This window comes from Mobula hypostoma, chromosome 25, assembly GCF_963921235.1.
Source record: "Mobula hypostoma chromosome 25, sMobHyp1.1, whole genome shotgun sequence".
Taxonomy (NCBI): Eukaryota; Metazoa; Chordata; class Chondrichthyes; order Myliobatiformes; family Myliobatidae; genus Mobula; species Mobula hypostoma.
In genome coordinates, this window is record NC_086121.1 from 22,808,046 (window position 1) to 22,823,039 (window position 14,994).

At 42.2% G+C, this 14,994-nt stretch overlaps 1 protein-coding gene across 1 annotated transcript in view; it reads left to right on the forward strand.

Annotated features, from left to right (window-relative positions):
* The window catches only part of atad3 (ATPase family AAA domain containing 3), a 73,540-nt gene that overhangs the window by 24,840 nt on the left and 33,706 nt on the right, over positions 1-14,994 (forward strand). The window contains exons 8-10 of the mRNA XM_063033012.1: positions 4,413-4,568; positions 7,896-7,952; positions 8,053-8,178. Coding sequence (XP_062889082.1) covers positions 4,413-4,568; positions 7,896-7,952; positions 8,053-8,178 — 339 coding nt within the window. The remainder of the gene's footprint in view (positions 1-4,412; positions 4,569-7,895; positions 7,953-8,052; positions 8,179-14,994) is intronic.

A 14,994-nucleotide genomic window follows, 5' to 3' on the forward strand; every position in this document is an offset into this window, starting at 1 on the left:
TGCATGTTTCGCGGCAATGCATCGGTCTGCGGCCCAGAGGTTGGGAATCACTGCTTTAAGTGAAGCACTCATGCAGTACTTATCTCAGACAGCAGGTGGCATTAGCGGTGGTGGAGATGCCATACGGATTTGCTGGACAGTCCTGTGAGGGATGAGATCAGACTGGACAGCAGTAATATTCGACCATTCTGACGTAGTCACTGTTAAAGTAATATGCTGAAGCTTTCTTCACCAATTCTCACACCGTATTTTGTGTGAAATGTGCAGCTATTATAAGCCATCTGTTTTGATGGTTTGTCCTCATGCAAGAACAAATGTGAATGAAGATTTGCAGGAGGCCTTGATCCCGCTAATAAATAACCTGTCAGAATGATTGAAGATTAATAAGAAAGGAAAAATTAGAATTGGCGATAAATCTAGCCAGAAATATGAAAACAGATACAAAGACCTTCTATAGCTTTTTTTCCAAAAAGGTTCACAAATAGTTCTGCTGTAGAGCAAGTAATATTGGGAATTAATTATGGAAAGCATGGAGAAGGCAGATGAATTGAATGATTTTGTCTTGATCTTCACTTGAAGATCAAGACAAGTAATATACAAGTAATTTCCCAGAAATTGCTGGCCGTTGGGAATTAGTAGGGAGGGAGGAACTCTGGAAAACTGAGCAAACTGTTGGAGCTGCAGAGTAACCAATCCCTAGGCTTTATGGACTTCATGCCAGGATCTTCACAGAATTGGCTGGAGGGGTAGTTGATGTGTGAGTTTTAAATTTTTCTGAACTCCCTTGTATTTAGGAGAGGTTACATTAAGATAGCAAATGCAATTCCTTTATTCAGAAAGAGAAGGAGGCAGAAGGTAAGAAACTGCAGGTTATTTAGCTTAACATCAGTCATAAGAAAATTGTTAAGCTATTATTTAAAATGCTCTAGCAGAGCACTTAGGGAAAAAAAAACCCCAAGGTAATTGGGCTGTGTCAGCATGGCTTTGTGAAAGGGAAATTGTGTTTCACTAAAAGAACATTATTTCAAGAAGTATCATGTTATGAATAAAAGGAAATGATGGATGTGCTGTACTAAAATAAAAGCTTGAGATAAAGGAGGTAACATTGGCACAGATGGATGAATGGCTGGCTTACAGGCATAAATGCATCTTTTTTTTCCTTCAGCCCACATGCATAAGAGTGTTGCACTGCAGGAAATGGTGCTGAGTTCTTGACTTTTTACACTTTGTATAAATGACTTTGGGTGGTGGGGTGGAGATATGTCGCTATCAAAGGCACCCCTTCCCTCCACTACCCTGCAGGTCACCCTTGGAAAAGGTGTAGCACCTGCTTAGCCCCCCAGTCAGGGTCATTTGAAGGCATGAAAGCAGGTGGAGGATACAAATAGTCTGCAGAAGGATATAGATAGGTTAAGTGAGTGGGTAAGGGTCTGGCAGATGGAGTACAATGTTGGTAAATGCGAGGTCGTCCACTGTGGAAGGAAAAATGGAAAATCGGATTATTTAAATGGTAGAAGACTGCACCATGTTGCTGTACAGAAGGACTTGGGAGTACTTGTGCACGAATTACAAAAGGTTGGTTTGCAGGTGCAGCAGGCTATCAAGAAGGCAAATGGAATGTTGGCCTTCATTGCTTGACAAATTGAATTTAAGAGCAGGGAGGTTATGCTGCAACTGTACAGGGTAACTGTGAGGCCACACCTGGAGTATTGCATGAAGTACTGGTCTCCATACTTGAGGAAGGATATACTGGCTTTGGATGCAGTGCAGAGGAGGTTCACCAGGTTGATTCCAGAAATTAGGGGGTTAGGCTATGAGGAGAGATTGAGTGGCCTGAGACTGTACTCGCCAGAATTCAGAAGAATGAGAGGAGATCTTATCGAAACATATAAAATTATGGAAGGGATAGATAATATAGAGGCAGGAAAGTTGTTTCCACTGGTAGGTAAGATTAGAACTAAGGGACATAGCCTCAAGATTCAGGGGAGTAGATTTAGGACGGAGATGAGGAGGAGCTGTTTTCCAGAGAGTGGTGTATCTGTGGAATTCTCTGCCCAATGAAGCAGTGGAGGCTACCTCAGTAAATATACTTAACACAAGGTTGGGTAGATTTTTGCATAGTAGGGGAATTAAGGGCTATGGGGAAAAGGCAGGCAGGTGGAGATGAGTCCATGGTCAGATCAGCCATGATCTTATTGAATGGCGGAGCAGGCTCGATGGGCCAGATGGCCGACTCCTGCTCCTATTTCTTATGTTCTTATGTTCTTGTGGATGGTTGTATGAGCAGCAGGTGTATATCACAAATCCTGGTTATGCGACCACTGGCGTCATGCAGACAATCTCTGAAAAGTATTGATAATGGCTGGGGTCACCCATCTCATAAAAGCACTGTCCAGAAGAAGGCAATAGCAAGCCGCTTCTGAGTATATTTTTAAAAAAGCCAAGAACAATCATCATAATGAAACCATGGTTGTCCACGTCATTTTGAAACGGCACATAACGATGATGGCAAATAACTTGGATGAAGGCATTTGCTGGTGATAGAAAGATCGGTAAGACAGTTGTAACAAGGAGAAAAGGCTTACAGGGATATTACAAGGTGAAGCAAAGATTAGGCAAATAGATTTCACTGTGAGAAAATGTGGAATTGTCTTTTTTGGCAGGTGAAATTAAACATTAATGTATTATCTCAATGGTAAGAGACTGCAGAATTCTGAGATGCAGTGAGATCTGGGTGTCCAGGTTTGAAATTTGCTAAAAGGCTAATAAGCCTGAAGTGTGAGTAATTAGGATTCCTAAGGACATCAGCAGTTTATTGCTCAAGCCTTTGTGCTTTAGTTGTGGGATAGTGGCAGTCCTGCCAGTTAGTTCCATCCTGTTCAGGTATTGATCATAGTAGTTGCCCTGGCTGTAGGCTTGCCAGTAAATCCACCAGTAGACCCAGAAAGAGTAGGCTTGAGAACTGGGAGTACTGTGGAGTTTGTAGCTGCAAGCGACTTCTCTTTCACTGCTAATGTGCACAGAGCTCTTGTTAACTTAAAAAGCAATTATGAAGGGGTCTTAAAAGTTAAAAACTGAGCATTGCATTTCTGTTGTTGCTACAGCTTGATTCCTAGTTTTTGCCTCTTGGGCATTACCGCAGTAGTAAAAGGGCAATTTTACACCGTTCTAAATGGACTCTTGTTTTTAATCAATGTTTAACCATTCTGAAGGATTCTGCAACTAGTGGTATCTGCTGTTATACATCTTGCAAGATATTTGTGTACACTGCTCCTTTGGCCCATTTCGAACTGCTTTTGTAATTCAGCAGTGTTTGACCTTTGCTGCACTGCCAAGTCGGATGATATTACTTTAATATTAGGCTATTTCTTCCAATCTTCTAAAATTTAATTTTCAAGTGCATTATCGAAACAGGCACAGAGCAGATACTTAATTATAATTGTGAGGACCTAGATCTCTTTTGAATACTTAACAACATACAGGAATAGTTTAAAAACGCAAACACGAGGAAATCTGCAGATGCTGGAATTTCAAGCAACACGCATAAAAGTTGCTGGTGAACACAGCAGGTCAGGCAGCATCTCTAGGAAGAGGTACAGTGGACTTTACGGGCTGAGACCCTTTGTTTGTTGTGATGGGATTAATAACAAGACCTTTTTCTCAACTGCTATTGCTTTCCCTCTTTTCCCTCTAAATTGCAAGTCACTGTTGCTTCAAATTCCTGTCACTACATATGCATCCTCACTGTTAAGAGTTAAGACCAAACCTAATCATTGTAAATCCACTCAGTAGTGTTTCCTTCTGACTTTGTATAGGCCTTTGAAACTCAAGCTTTGTGCTATTTATCACTTTTTTTTTACTTGAAATAGTATAATTCTCCCAAAATTTTCTAAGCCATACTTAGTGCATTTTGGCTTTTTCCTCTTTATTTTCAGTAAAGAGAATAGTGTCCTGGTTTCCTGCTGACCCCTTGTGTTTTTTACGTACTGTCTGTCATCCTCAAAAATAGAGCTGGAAGATTATCAGGGAAATCAAATGGAAAGTAAGAATGGGAATAGATTGATATAATTAGAGTGGGAGGAGAAGGGCATAGCTCAAACTACTGGAGGAATTTTGTAAATGAATAAATATGTTGGACTTCTTTTTTCCCTTGGATAGTGAACTTTTTGAAAGTACTTGATTGTTGCAGAAACGACATGAATTTTGGAGTGCAAGTTTGATTGGTTAGGAACGTACCCAGATATCTGTTCCTGATACCTCAGTGCTTGCCAAACTTTACAACGTTTCCTTCAAGATGTTCCTAAATTTTGCCTGGAACAACCATTGCATAGCTGTCATGTCTAATAGTTGTCGTGGTGCTGCTTATTGCGCTACATGATCCTGTAACTTTTCCCTCCCTAATTTGTCCTCAGGTGGCGGGACTGACGCTGCTGGCTGTTGGTGTTTACTCGGCCAGGAACGCTACAGGAGTTGCCGGGCGGTACATTGAGGCTCGGCTGGGGAAGCCCTCCCTGGTTCGCGACACCTCCCGCATTACATTAGTGGAAGCGCTGAAACATCCAATCAAGGTAGGACAGCTTGTGGTGGTTTAGGAGGTTCAGTGATCTTTCCTAGATAGAAGCCCGAGTGATTATACTACAGAGCGTATCTGAATATGGAGGTCTGTCTAGCTCCCGTTTGCTCTTGTAGATAAAGGGCGATTCATCAATGTAATTTTAGATTTCAAAGAAACTTCATTTCTATGGCTCCTTTGGTATTATTGCTGGGATATTCCATTGCTTGATGAAATGAGTGAAGCTTTTTTTGGGAGTGTAAGGTGGTAAGCTCTTTAAAGAAGTTTGAGCTTTATTTGTCAGAGGTACGTGGAAATATGCCGTGAAATGCATTGTTTGTGCCAGATCAGTTTCAGAGAGGGTTGTGCTGGGGCAAGGGGCAAGTGTGGCCATTCTTCCAGCATAGCCTGCCCACGGTTTACCAACCTGAATCCTAATTCCTTGTCTTTGGAACTTGGGAAGAAACTGCAGCATTGGAATAAATCCACATAGTCACAGGGAAAACGTATCGTAGCTGTTTCTGTGAAATGTGACGGGTATCTTGTGCGTAAATTCCCTCGTGTAGCAGTGTTATAATAACCAATTGTATTGGTTTAGTGTTGTTTCGATTAAGGGGAGATTATAGCCATACATATCCCCCATGGCATTGAAAAGGAAGCTAGTACATACTCGAAAGTGTGGAGGAAAGAAAATTATAGGGCTTTAGGGAAAAGACAGGGAAGTGAAACCGTCTTAATTGCTCTTACATAAAGTAACCAATCTGTAATTCTGTTCCTCAGCATAATGCTGAAGCTTTTTCATGATTGCCCGAGTCTGTTTTAGAATCTAGTCAGATTTATTTATCACACGTACATCAAAACATACAGTGAAATGCGTTAACAGCCAACACACCCAAGGATGTGCTGGGGACAAGCCCTCAGGTGTTGCCACACATTCCAGCACCAACATAGCGTGCCCACAATGTTCAGCAGAACACAGACACAAAGTGCAACATACCAAGCAACAACAGCAAAACAAAAGCAATGTTCTTCCCTCCCGCCCAGACACACACATACACAGTCCTCTAACTCCAGGGCAGGCTGTCTTTTCAGCCTCTGGCCTCCAATAGACAAGTGGATTCACCAATATTGGGCCTTCAGCTTCCTCAGTGAACGTGCAGAGATTCGCAGCCTTCGACTCTGGCCATCGGGCCTCGACTTCCAGATTTCCAATCGACCTTTCGGGTTTTGATCTTCAGTATCAACCCAAGGTTTTCCAGTGACAATGAGTGGGGAGCCTTGATGCCGTGATGGAATGGCGGAGCAGATTCGATGGGCTGAATGGCCTAATACTACTCCTATGCCTTATGGATGAGGGATCTGAATTCTAGGCCCCGAGCTCCCGACCCACTGGTGACAGGAAATCGAACGCTAGTTCTCGAACCCCGGTCTCGCAATTCGTGCATCTACAAAAAACAGCGAAGTCTGAACTACGACATCAACAGACTTTAGAAGAGTCAGCACTTACACCTTACTGCACTGGAATGTCAACTTGAGTTTTTGTGCTGACTCTCAAAAGAATACATTGATAACTTGCATCAGTAGCTGTTTCCGCTCTTAAATAATGGGAAAGTTAAATGCTCATCAACAGTAGAATTGGAACTGGCTAATGATCTTGAGCAGTAGAACCACTTTAAGTGAAATAAAGCTCTTCTTTATAGAAACGGGTAATGTGCATTTAGTTTAGTTGAGTGACATGTTTAGAATCTCTACATAATGCAATTTTCAAAAATTATGTTTGCATTTAGTAATTCTCTGCCAATCTGTTATCCTCACAGTGGTTAAAATTAACAGAACTGAAGTATTTCCTTGGAACTACACTGATGCATAGGCTGAGAGTTCTGGAGTTATTAATGTATGTAGGTTGGTAAATGGTGAGATGTGCTTGGCTTTTCAACAATGGAACATCTTGCCAGTTTGTGAAAGCACTATATTTAACTCTATGTCAGGGTGCTGTTGATTGACAACACCATCATTTCTACAGTCCTGACCGAAAAGCTACGGGACCTGGGTCTCTGTACCGCCCTCTGCAACTGGATCCTCGTCTTCCTAACCAAAAAGATAGCAGTCTGTGCAGATTGGTGATAATATCTCCACCACGCTGACAATCAACACTGGTGCACTTGTGAGATGTGAGCTTAGCCCACTGCTCTAATCTCTCTACACCCATGATTGTATGGCTAGGCGCAGCTCAAATACCATCTATAAACTTGCTGATGACGCAACCGTTGTTGGTAGAATCTCAGATGGTGTCGAGAGGGAGTACAGGAGCGAGATATACCAGCTAGTTGAGTGGTGTCGCAGCAACAACCTGGCACTCAACGTCAGTAAGACTAAAGACCTGATTGTGGCTTCAGAAAGGGTAAGATGAGGGAACACACACCAATCCTCACAGAGGGATCAGAGGTGGAGAGAGTGAGCAATTTCAAGTTCTTGGGTGTTAATGTCTCTGGGGGGCCTAACCTGCTCCCAACATGTCAATGTAGCTATAGAGAAGCAAGACAGCAGATGTACTTTGATAGGAGTTGGAGGAGATTTGGTATATCATCTAAAACGCTCAAATTTCTACCTTTCTACATTTCTCAAATGTACTGTGCGGAGCATTCTGACTGACTGCATTACTGTCTGGTATGGGGGTGGGAGGCTGTTCTACAGAATCAAAGTAAGAGTTGTAAAATTAGTCACTTCCATCATGGACCTCTGTAATATCCAAGACATCTTCAAGGAGCAGTGCCTCACAAAGGCCGCATCCATTGTTAAGGACCCCCACCACCCAAGACATGCTCTCTTCTCGTTGTTACCATCAGAAAGGCGGTACAGAAGCCTGAAGGCACACATTCTGATTCATAAACATTCAAGTTCTTCCTCTGATTTCTGAATGGTCACTGAACCCATGAACACTACCTCACTATGTTTTTTATTTCTGTTCTTACACTACTTACTTAATACACACATGTATATACATAATGTAATTCAGTTTTTCTGTATTTATCATGTATTTCATTATACTGCTGATGCAAACTTTAACAAATTTCATGACATATGCCAATGATATTAAACCTGATTCTGTTTCTTGGAAGTTTACGTAATGGGAATTGGTGGGGGGCGGGGTGGGGGGAGGTGCTGTGTTGAAATTATCTTTGCAAACCCAGGCATTTTCTCCTGTTTCTATAGATTAATGTATGGGTGGATTTGGTGAAGGTTGAGTATTCCCTTTGCAATTTGATTTTTACTTAAGCATTTATTGTGGGTGTGATTTTGAAAAAAAGCACTTTGAAGGTTAATCGGAAACTTTCCCCCTCAGGTTGGTAAACGTTTGATGAGCAAGCCACAGGATGCACTGGAAGGAGTAGTGCTGAGTGTGAGTAACTGCATTTCTGCTCAATTTCCACCCCACCTGCTCCCCACATTCATCTTGGTGCCTGTAGAAATTCTTCTCACATTCTCATTTCTGTTTGTAGCCAAACTTAGAGGAACGTGTTAGAGATATTGCCATAGCAACCAGAAACACCAAGAGTAACAAGGGACTATACCGAAATATCCTCATGTATGGACCTCCGGGTACAGGGAAAACCCTTTTTGCTAAGGTAAATCATTCCCATCAATTCTGTGCATGTTGTGATGTCTAGGGGAGCGTTTATCTTGAGTTATTTGGCTTCTACAAAGGAGCTACTGAATGTTTAATGTGTAGCTCTCAATCCAGCCCTTCAGCTGTAGCGAGTCGTCATCGACTCATAGAGACTTTATGGATAGTGGAGTTGTCCCCACTGTCTTTGTGGCAAGTAGTTTGCCAGGCGTTCCAAGCAGGTGCTGCTGCTCAGGTTGGGACCCAGCCAGATTCGAACTTGGGACCATCCACCTTGAAGTCCATTGCTGATGACACTACACCACCGGCCAGTGCCAGGTATAGATTACAGGTTGGGAAATAAAATTGCCTTGATTAAATTCCTCTCTTCCATGTCCCCTCCTACCATCTCTCTCGTACCCCCTTCAGCTGAAGATCACAGCAAGCCTGCTTATAGCAACACTGGTTGCCAGGTGAGGTCAGTGAATCTTGTCCTTGTGACTATCCTTGAAATTCAAATTAAATCTACTGTTTAATTTTGGGCTGTAAAACTAAATACAGTGCCTTCAAAACACTATAGTTAATGTAATATTTTGTTTTACTTTTTTTTTCCTCCTCTACCATCTGTTAGTAATTATTGTTTGTATTCTTGGATTTGTATGTTACTGGCAAGGTTAGTGTTTATTCATATCCCTCCCTTACTCTTGTGAATAACAAGAACAACTTGTATCTAAATAGCACCTTTTAATGTATCAGAATGTCCTAAATGCTGCATGGGTGGATTTCTTAAAAAAGAGAGATTTTAGGGAAATAAGATCCAAGATTTTACTCTGTGTCTTAAAAAAAAAGAGAAAACATTTTGGAAGCTGCCTGTTGTGGCCTGTTAAATTCAGGGGTAATCAAGAGGCCAGGATTGGAAGAATACGGATGTCTGGAGGGGGAGGAGCGCGTTAGGTGAGAGGGAGTATTGTGAAAATGGAGATTATAAATGGGGTCAGGCCAACAAGTCATGGCAAGATTTGAAAAACTAAGGTGCGGATTTCAAAAATTGAGTCTTTAATTCAGTGGGCACAGATTGAATAGGAGTGGGGTATGTTAGGAGAAGCTGGGGGAGTTTTGAATAACTTCAAATTTGTGTGTTAGATTGAGTGGCGTCTTGGCAAGTGTGTTTTGTATAATTTAAAGGTGGTAATAAGAGCTGTTTACTTGGACTGTTATGGTGTTCCTACACTTATACAGTAGGGAGTTCCAACATTTTGATTCAGTGACATCAAAAGAATACCAATATGTTTCTAATACAGAACAGTGTGCTGTTTCAATGTGCGTGTGTCCTTTTCAAGTCAATAAGAAATTGCAGATTCAATTGGCTTTGTCAAGGTATCCTTGAAGTGTTTCTGCAGGCATCCTACAACTGATACAGATGAATGCATCCCTGGTAAAGCGAGGAAGCATTTGGGCTCATTTGTTGAACTGCTTAGTTCGAGTTGACACAGAGTTCTTGGACAGTGTTGGAATGGCACACATGTAGTCGAGGGGGTATAGTGTATCATGGTCCTGATTTGAGTTTGATATATGGTGGAAGGGTTTTGGGATCAGGTTGAGCCAGTGACCACCATATTGTTAGACTAGCAGGAAGGTCAGTGGTAACTTTCAGAACATTAATGTCCAAGATTTCGCTTTAGTTTGAAATGGGCATTGCATAGTAATTGTGTAACACAAATGTTCTTTGGCATTTACCAATATAGTTGGATGTTGTCTAAGACTTTGGGCACCAATGTGCACATGGCTACTCTTGTCTGAGGAGCTGCAAATGGAAATGAACACTGCAAACATTAGCAAGTATCCTCAATTTTGACATTACATTAAAGTAAGGCAGAATTATGTTTATTTGTTGCCCCGGGGAAGGGAGGGAACGTCAACTCAGACCATGAGAGACCTGCGTTGGCCATTTTCATGCCTTACAAGGCGCAGATTGGAAGTCTCGCACTTCTCGCACAGACTAGACCAATGTGTGATAAAGTGCCTTGCTCAAGGGCACAAACACGCTGCCATAGCTGAGGCTCAAACTAGCGACCTTGAGATAACTAGACGAACGCCTTAATCACTTGGCCCACGTGCCCCGGGGAACTTCACAATCAAATAATGGTAATGTAATATTGATGAACGCTAAAGTTTGATGCACAGCCTGATTCAATAAACGGCTAAAGAACAATTAAAGTTATTTAGGTGGCATTGATTGAAGGGATAATATTGACCAATTACCATTGTTGACTTTGATTTCTACCATTATGTCTTCGCTACATCAGAGGCTACATGAGAATTGTGTAGCCTCCATTGTAGTGAGAACAAGCCTCAAGCCTTGGGCTTGCCTGCTGCTGCCGACCAGGTGAGAAACGCAGAAGCACTGCAACATGGTTGAGCTCAGCTGGGGCTGGCCTCACCCATTGGCGTTGCCCTCCCGTTCGTGCAGTGGAATGGAATGACAGGCTGGACTGCGTGCGTCTGTATACTGACAGGAGACTGTACCATCAATTACTGGACATTGGCACTCAGGGTCTTTGACTTTTTTTTGAGAAAATATTCTTCTTTGCTCGATATTTTGAATTGTGTTACTCACTATTTTTGAATGTTTGCTTGCTATTTTGAATGTATTGCATGTTGGCCCCGGAGGAAAGCTGTCTCGTTCAGCTGTATCTATGTATGGTTGAATGATAATTATACTTGATTTGATGTTGATTGATCAGATTTGCATATAGCTATAAATAGGTGGTGTGGGCACATGGCCAAGTGGGTAAGGCACTGGACTGGCTGCCTGAAGGTTGTGAGTTCGAGCCCCAGCCGAGAGAACGTATTGTGTCCTTGAGCAAGGCACTTAAACATTGCTCTGCGACGACACCAGTGCCAAGCTGTATGGGTCCTAATACCCTTCCCGTGGACAACATTGGTGTCGTAGAGAGGGGAGACTTGCAGCATGGGCAACTGCTGGTCTTCCATACAACCTTGCCCAGGCCTACGCCCTGGAGAGTGAAGACTTTCTGCGACTTTCCAGGCGCAGATCCATGGTCTCGCAAAACTAACGGATGCCTTTAATTTTAATAAATAGGTGATCACGTTTTAATATGTCATCCAAATAGGTGACAGTTACCGCGTTAAGATCTTAGTAACAACTAGTCTGCTAAGACATGAGTCACTCAAAGGATAAAGTGTACTCTACTTGACCAACCTCCTGTGAGCATACTCATTGCCTCCTACTAGTTTTGCTCTTTTTTAGGTGAGTTGAAGCTTTGGTTGAGAAAAGGGATTTAATTTCAAGAGTACAAAAGGAGACATTACAGAGCAAAAGATCCACTGTTGGAAGGAGTCATTGGGTCAAGCAGCAACTGTGGAGGCAGAAGGATGGTCACGAGCCTACCTCAGGGTAAGGGTGCAGAGAGAAGATAGCTAGTGTGTAGAAGTGAGAGAGCGGGGTGCGACACAGGCTGTGGCAATGGGCGAGACTATTTGCAGATGGAGCACGTGGGGAGGGCGTATGAAAAGTGCGCCAAAGTAGAACGCAAGGTAGATAGGTATGTGCTTAATGGGTAGATGGAAGCAGATGAGGAAGGGTGATGAGTCTAGGTAATAGGAGGCGGTGTAGAAACGGTGAACAAAGAGGGGGAGACTCTGGGAAAGGAGCATGGGTGGGAGGATACCTGAAGTTCGAAGTTTCAATATTCATGCCATCCAAAGCAGAATATGAAGAGATTTTTTTGCTGTTTACACAGTAGTGAGTAGAGAACAAGCAGTGATGTCGCCTGCCATAAAAGTCTATGTAGCATGCTAGCCCACATCCTATATTTTTTTAAATCTAAATAAAAAGGTTGGTGATGAATAAATGAATTTGCAAAAAAGATGAGAATGGTGTCTGCTATGGGCAGGATGCAATGCAATAAACGTAATGAATTTACAGCCAGGCAGAATGTTTTCTAATCAGATCCCTGCAGTGCTTACAGAAGCAGTGAAATGATATTTTAATTTCTGCTGCTGTAGATTGTGTATTTTGATTGCTGTAGTGAGTCAGAAGTGTTCCTGTGGGCATTTTGCATTCTCGGTACCTTGAGCTAGTAACTTTCTCAATGTTTCCTCTAATTTTGTTTTACAGCTGTGCAGACCAACCATTGCTCTGTGCAGGAATGCTTTTTACACTGTCTGACAACTGCACGGCACTTTAATAAATCATTATATAAAAGAAAAATCCAATTGCGTGGCAACGAAGGCTATGTGCACGGGAGCTTTTCAGCTACTGTGCGGCCGCGCACCATAGAGAGAACTGTGAACTTCCTGCAAATGTAAAGAGGATTTAAAAAGAACTGGACAATTTATTCTGTAATAGCACAGTGACTGATGCATTGTGTGTTGGGAAATGGTAGAAAATGTTTAAAAAATCATTCTCAGGGAGCTAGGGCTGTACTCTTTGGAGAGAAGGAGAATGAGAGGAGACATGATAGAGGTTTACAAGATAATAAGAGGAATAGATAGAGTGGATAGCCAGCGCCTCTTCCCCAGGGCACCACTGCTCAATATAAGAGGACATGGCTTTAAGGTAACGGGTGGGAAGTTCAAGAGGGATATCAGAGAAAGGTTTTTTACTCAGAGAGTGGTTGGTGCGTGGAATGCACTGCCTGAGTCAGTGGTGGAGGCAGATACACTAGTGAAGTTTAAGAGATTACTAGACAGGTATATGGAGGAATTTAAGGTGGGGGGTTATATGGGAGGCAGGGTCTGAGGGTCGGCACAACATTGTGGGCCAAAGGGCCTGTACTGTGCTGTACTATTCTATATTCTATGTTCTATTAACGTTTAAAGTTATTGTGCTGTGGATCTGTGATCAGATATGACATGACAGTGGGAAAGGTGATCAAAAAGGAAAAGCCAAGAATTTTTGGATAAAGGTAAGAAATGGGTAAAGGAAAGCAGAATTGGTGAGATTTTACATGATTTTTTTTTAAGGTGGTTTCAGTGATACTGTTGAAGTCGTGTTTGAAGCAAGTATAATGTTGACCGTGTCTAAAGGTGTTTGGTGCAATACTCAAGATACTGGCCACCACTGTGTCTTGACAAGCAATTTGCATTTTGTTGATTTAAGATGGTGGGATAATAACTTGGTATGTGATGAGATTGCCTGGTTGCATGAGACTTGATTGCAGAATGCCCGCATGCTGCGTGCATGCAGTGGTGATTTGATGGAAGCTCTTTGGTACTTTCGTATCAGCTTTGCACCGTGCTGAGTTGTCACATTTCCTTCCCAAGGGCAGACATTTAGTAGCGTCGCCTGCAAAGTGAGCACCAACGGGAATATCTCATCTGCTAGGTTAATGACTACGCCAACTCCATTTGTGACAGTTTCACAGGATTCCACCACTGTAAATGGCCCAGCTGCTTAATCGCTTCAGTTGTGGAGACTTGCATCAACACTTGTAACTGCATCAAAGAAAATTAGCCTTAAATTACAGAGAGTCATGGGGCTATATTTAGAAAGCAGAATTCTTTTTATATAACACTGCAGTGATTCAGTTTGTACCAGTAGTGAATAAGTTATACTGGGCTTTGAAGCAGAGCCAGAATACTAATGATATTCTACACAACATCGTTGACTTACTCTTGATGTAACCAGATCTATCCAAATCCTTGCTTCTTTGTACACATCTGAACAGCTCCTTCCCAATGTTCGTTCTTAAATCGCTATTATAATTGAAACGTGAAAGCTGTGTTCATTGCAGTCTCATGGCAGTAATGATGCCTCAGCACCTCCATCGGGAGGCCAACATGTAAAGCGTTTGGAGATTATAAACGTGGTTTTGACTGCTAATGTGGGTGTAAGAATTTATCATAGGAGTACGTGAGAGCCTCAGAATGAGGAATTTTTGGGTGTTTTAAGTGCTGTGCAGACACTATAAATCACATTGTCTGTGGGGTATGGGCTTTCAGGCAGGTGCTTCAAGGTGAAGACAACGTTGTGGTTTTGCATTTACGGGAAGAAATCAATTAAATAACATCAGAGCAAGTGGTGTACTACGCCTGTGAGCTGAATCCATTTCTACGTTGCCTGCATATTGAAAGGATTAAGCACGTTTTTTATTGGGGCTGTAGTAGAAATGGAGCAGAAAGGACTCGGTGTCATGGACCATCTGAGATCCCGCAGTATAATTAGGATCAAAAGGAATTTTGCTGAAGGGAGTGAATACTTCTTCATTTTAAAAAAAAACATAGACTTGATGATCTTTGGGTAATACTGAGCCACATGCATATTGGCGCAGCTTTAATGAGAATAGAATTGATTGCGCGAGGAACTGGCTTTCATTTGATTGGACACTGGCACCAATACTGGGGACAGGAGGAGTTGCTTCACTGTGGTGGTCTGCATTTGAATCTGACTGGAAATCTGTAATTGGGAGGGGAAACTTGAGCTATCAGGTCCTTAAATCGTGGGTGGAAGGGGTGTTTTGTTTTAGCTGGGGGAAATTTAGAAAAATCAGGGCAATAGGGCAAGGCAGTGGAATGAGTTGTGATCTTTAGTGTTTCAGGAATGGGGGGGTGCCCAGAAACATCATTAAATAACTTGGATAAAACTGGAAAATGGCATGACAAAATGGTGTTATGTAGGAAAGTGAAGTCATCCACTTCGGTAGAAAAAAAATAGGTATGGTAATTTATCTTAATGGTGAGTGATTGAAAGGTGTGGGGTTCAGGTGGTGAGTGATTGAAGGATGTGGGCTCTCCTTGCACATGGATTACTCAGAGTTAATAAGCAGGTACTGCAACCATTTGAGAGAATGTTAGCTGATATTATTAAAACTGT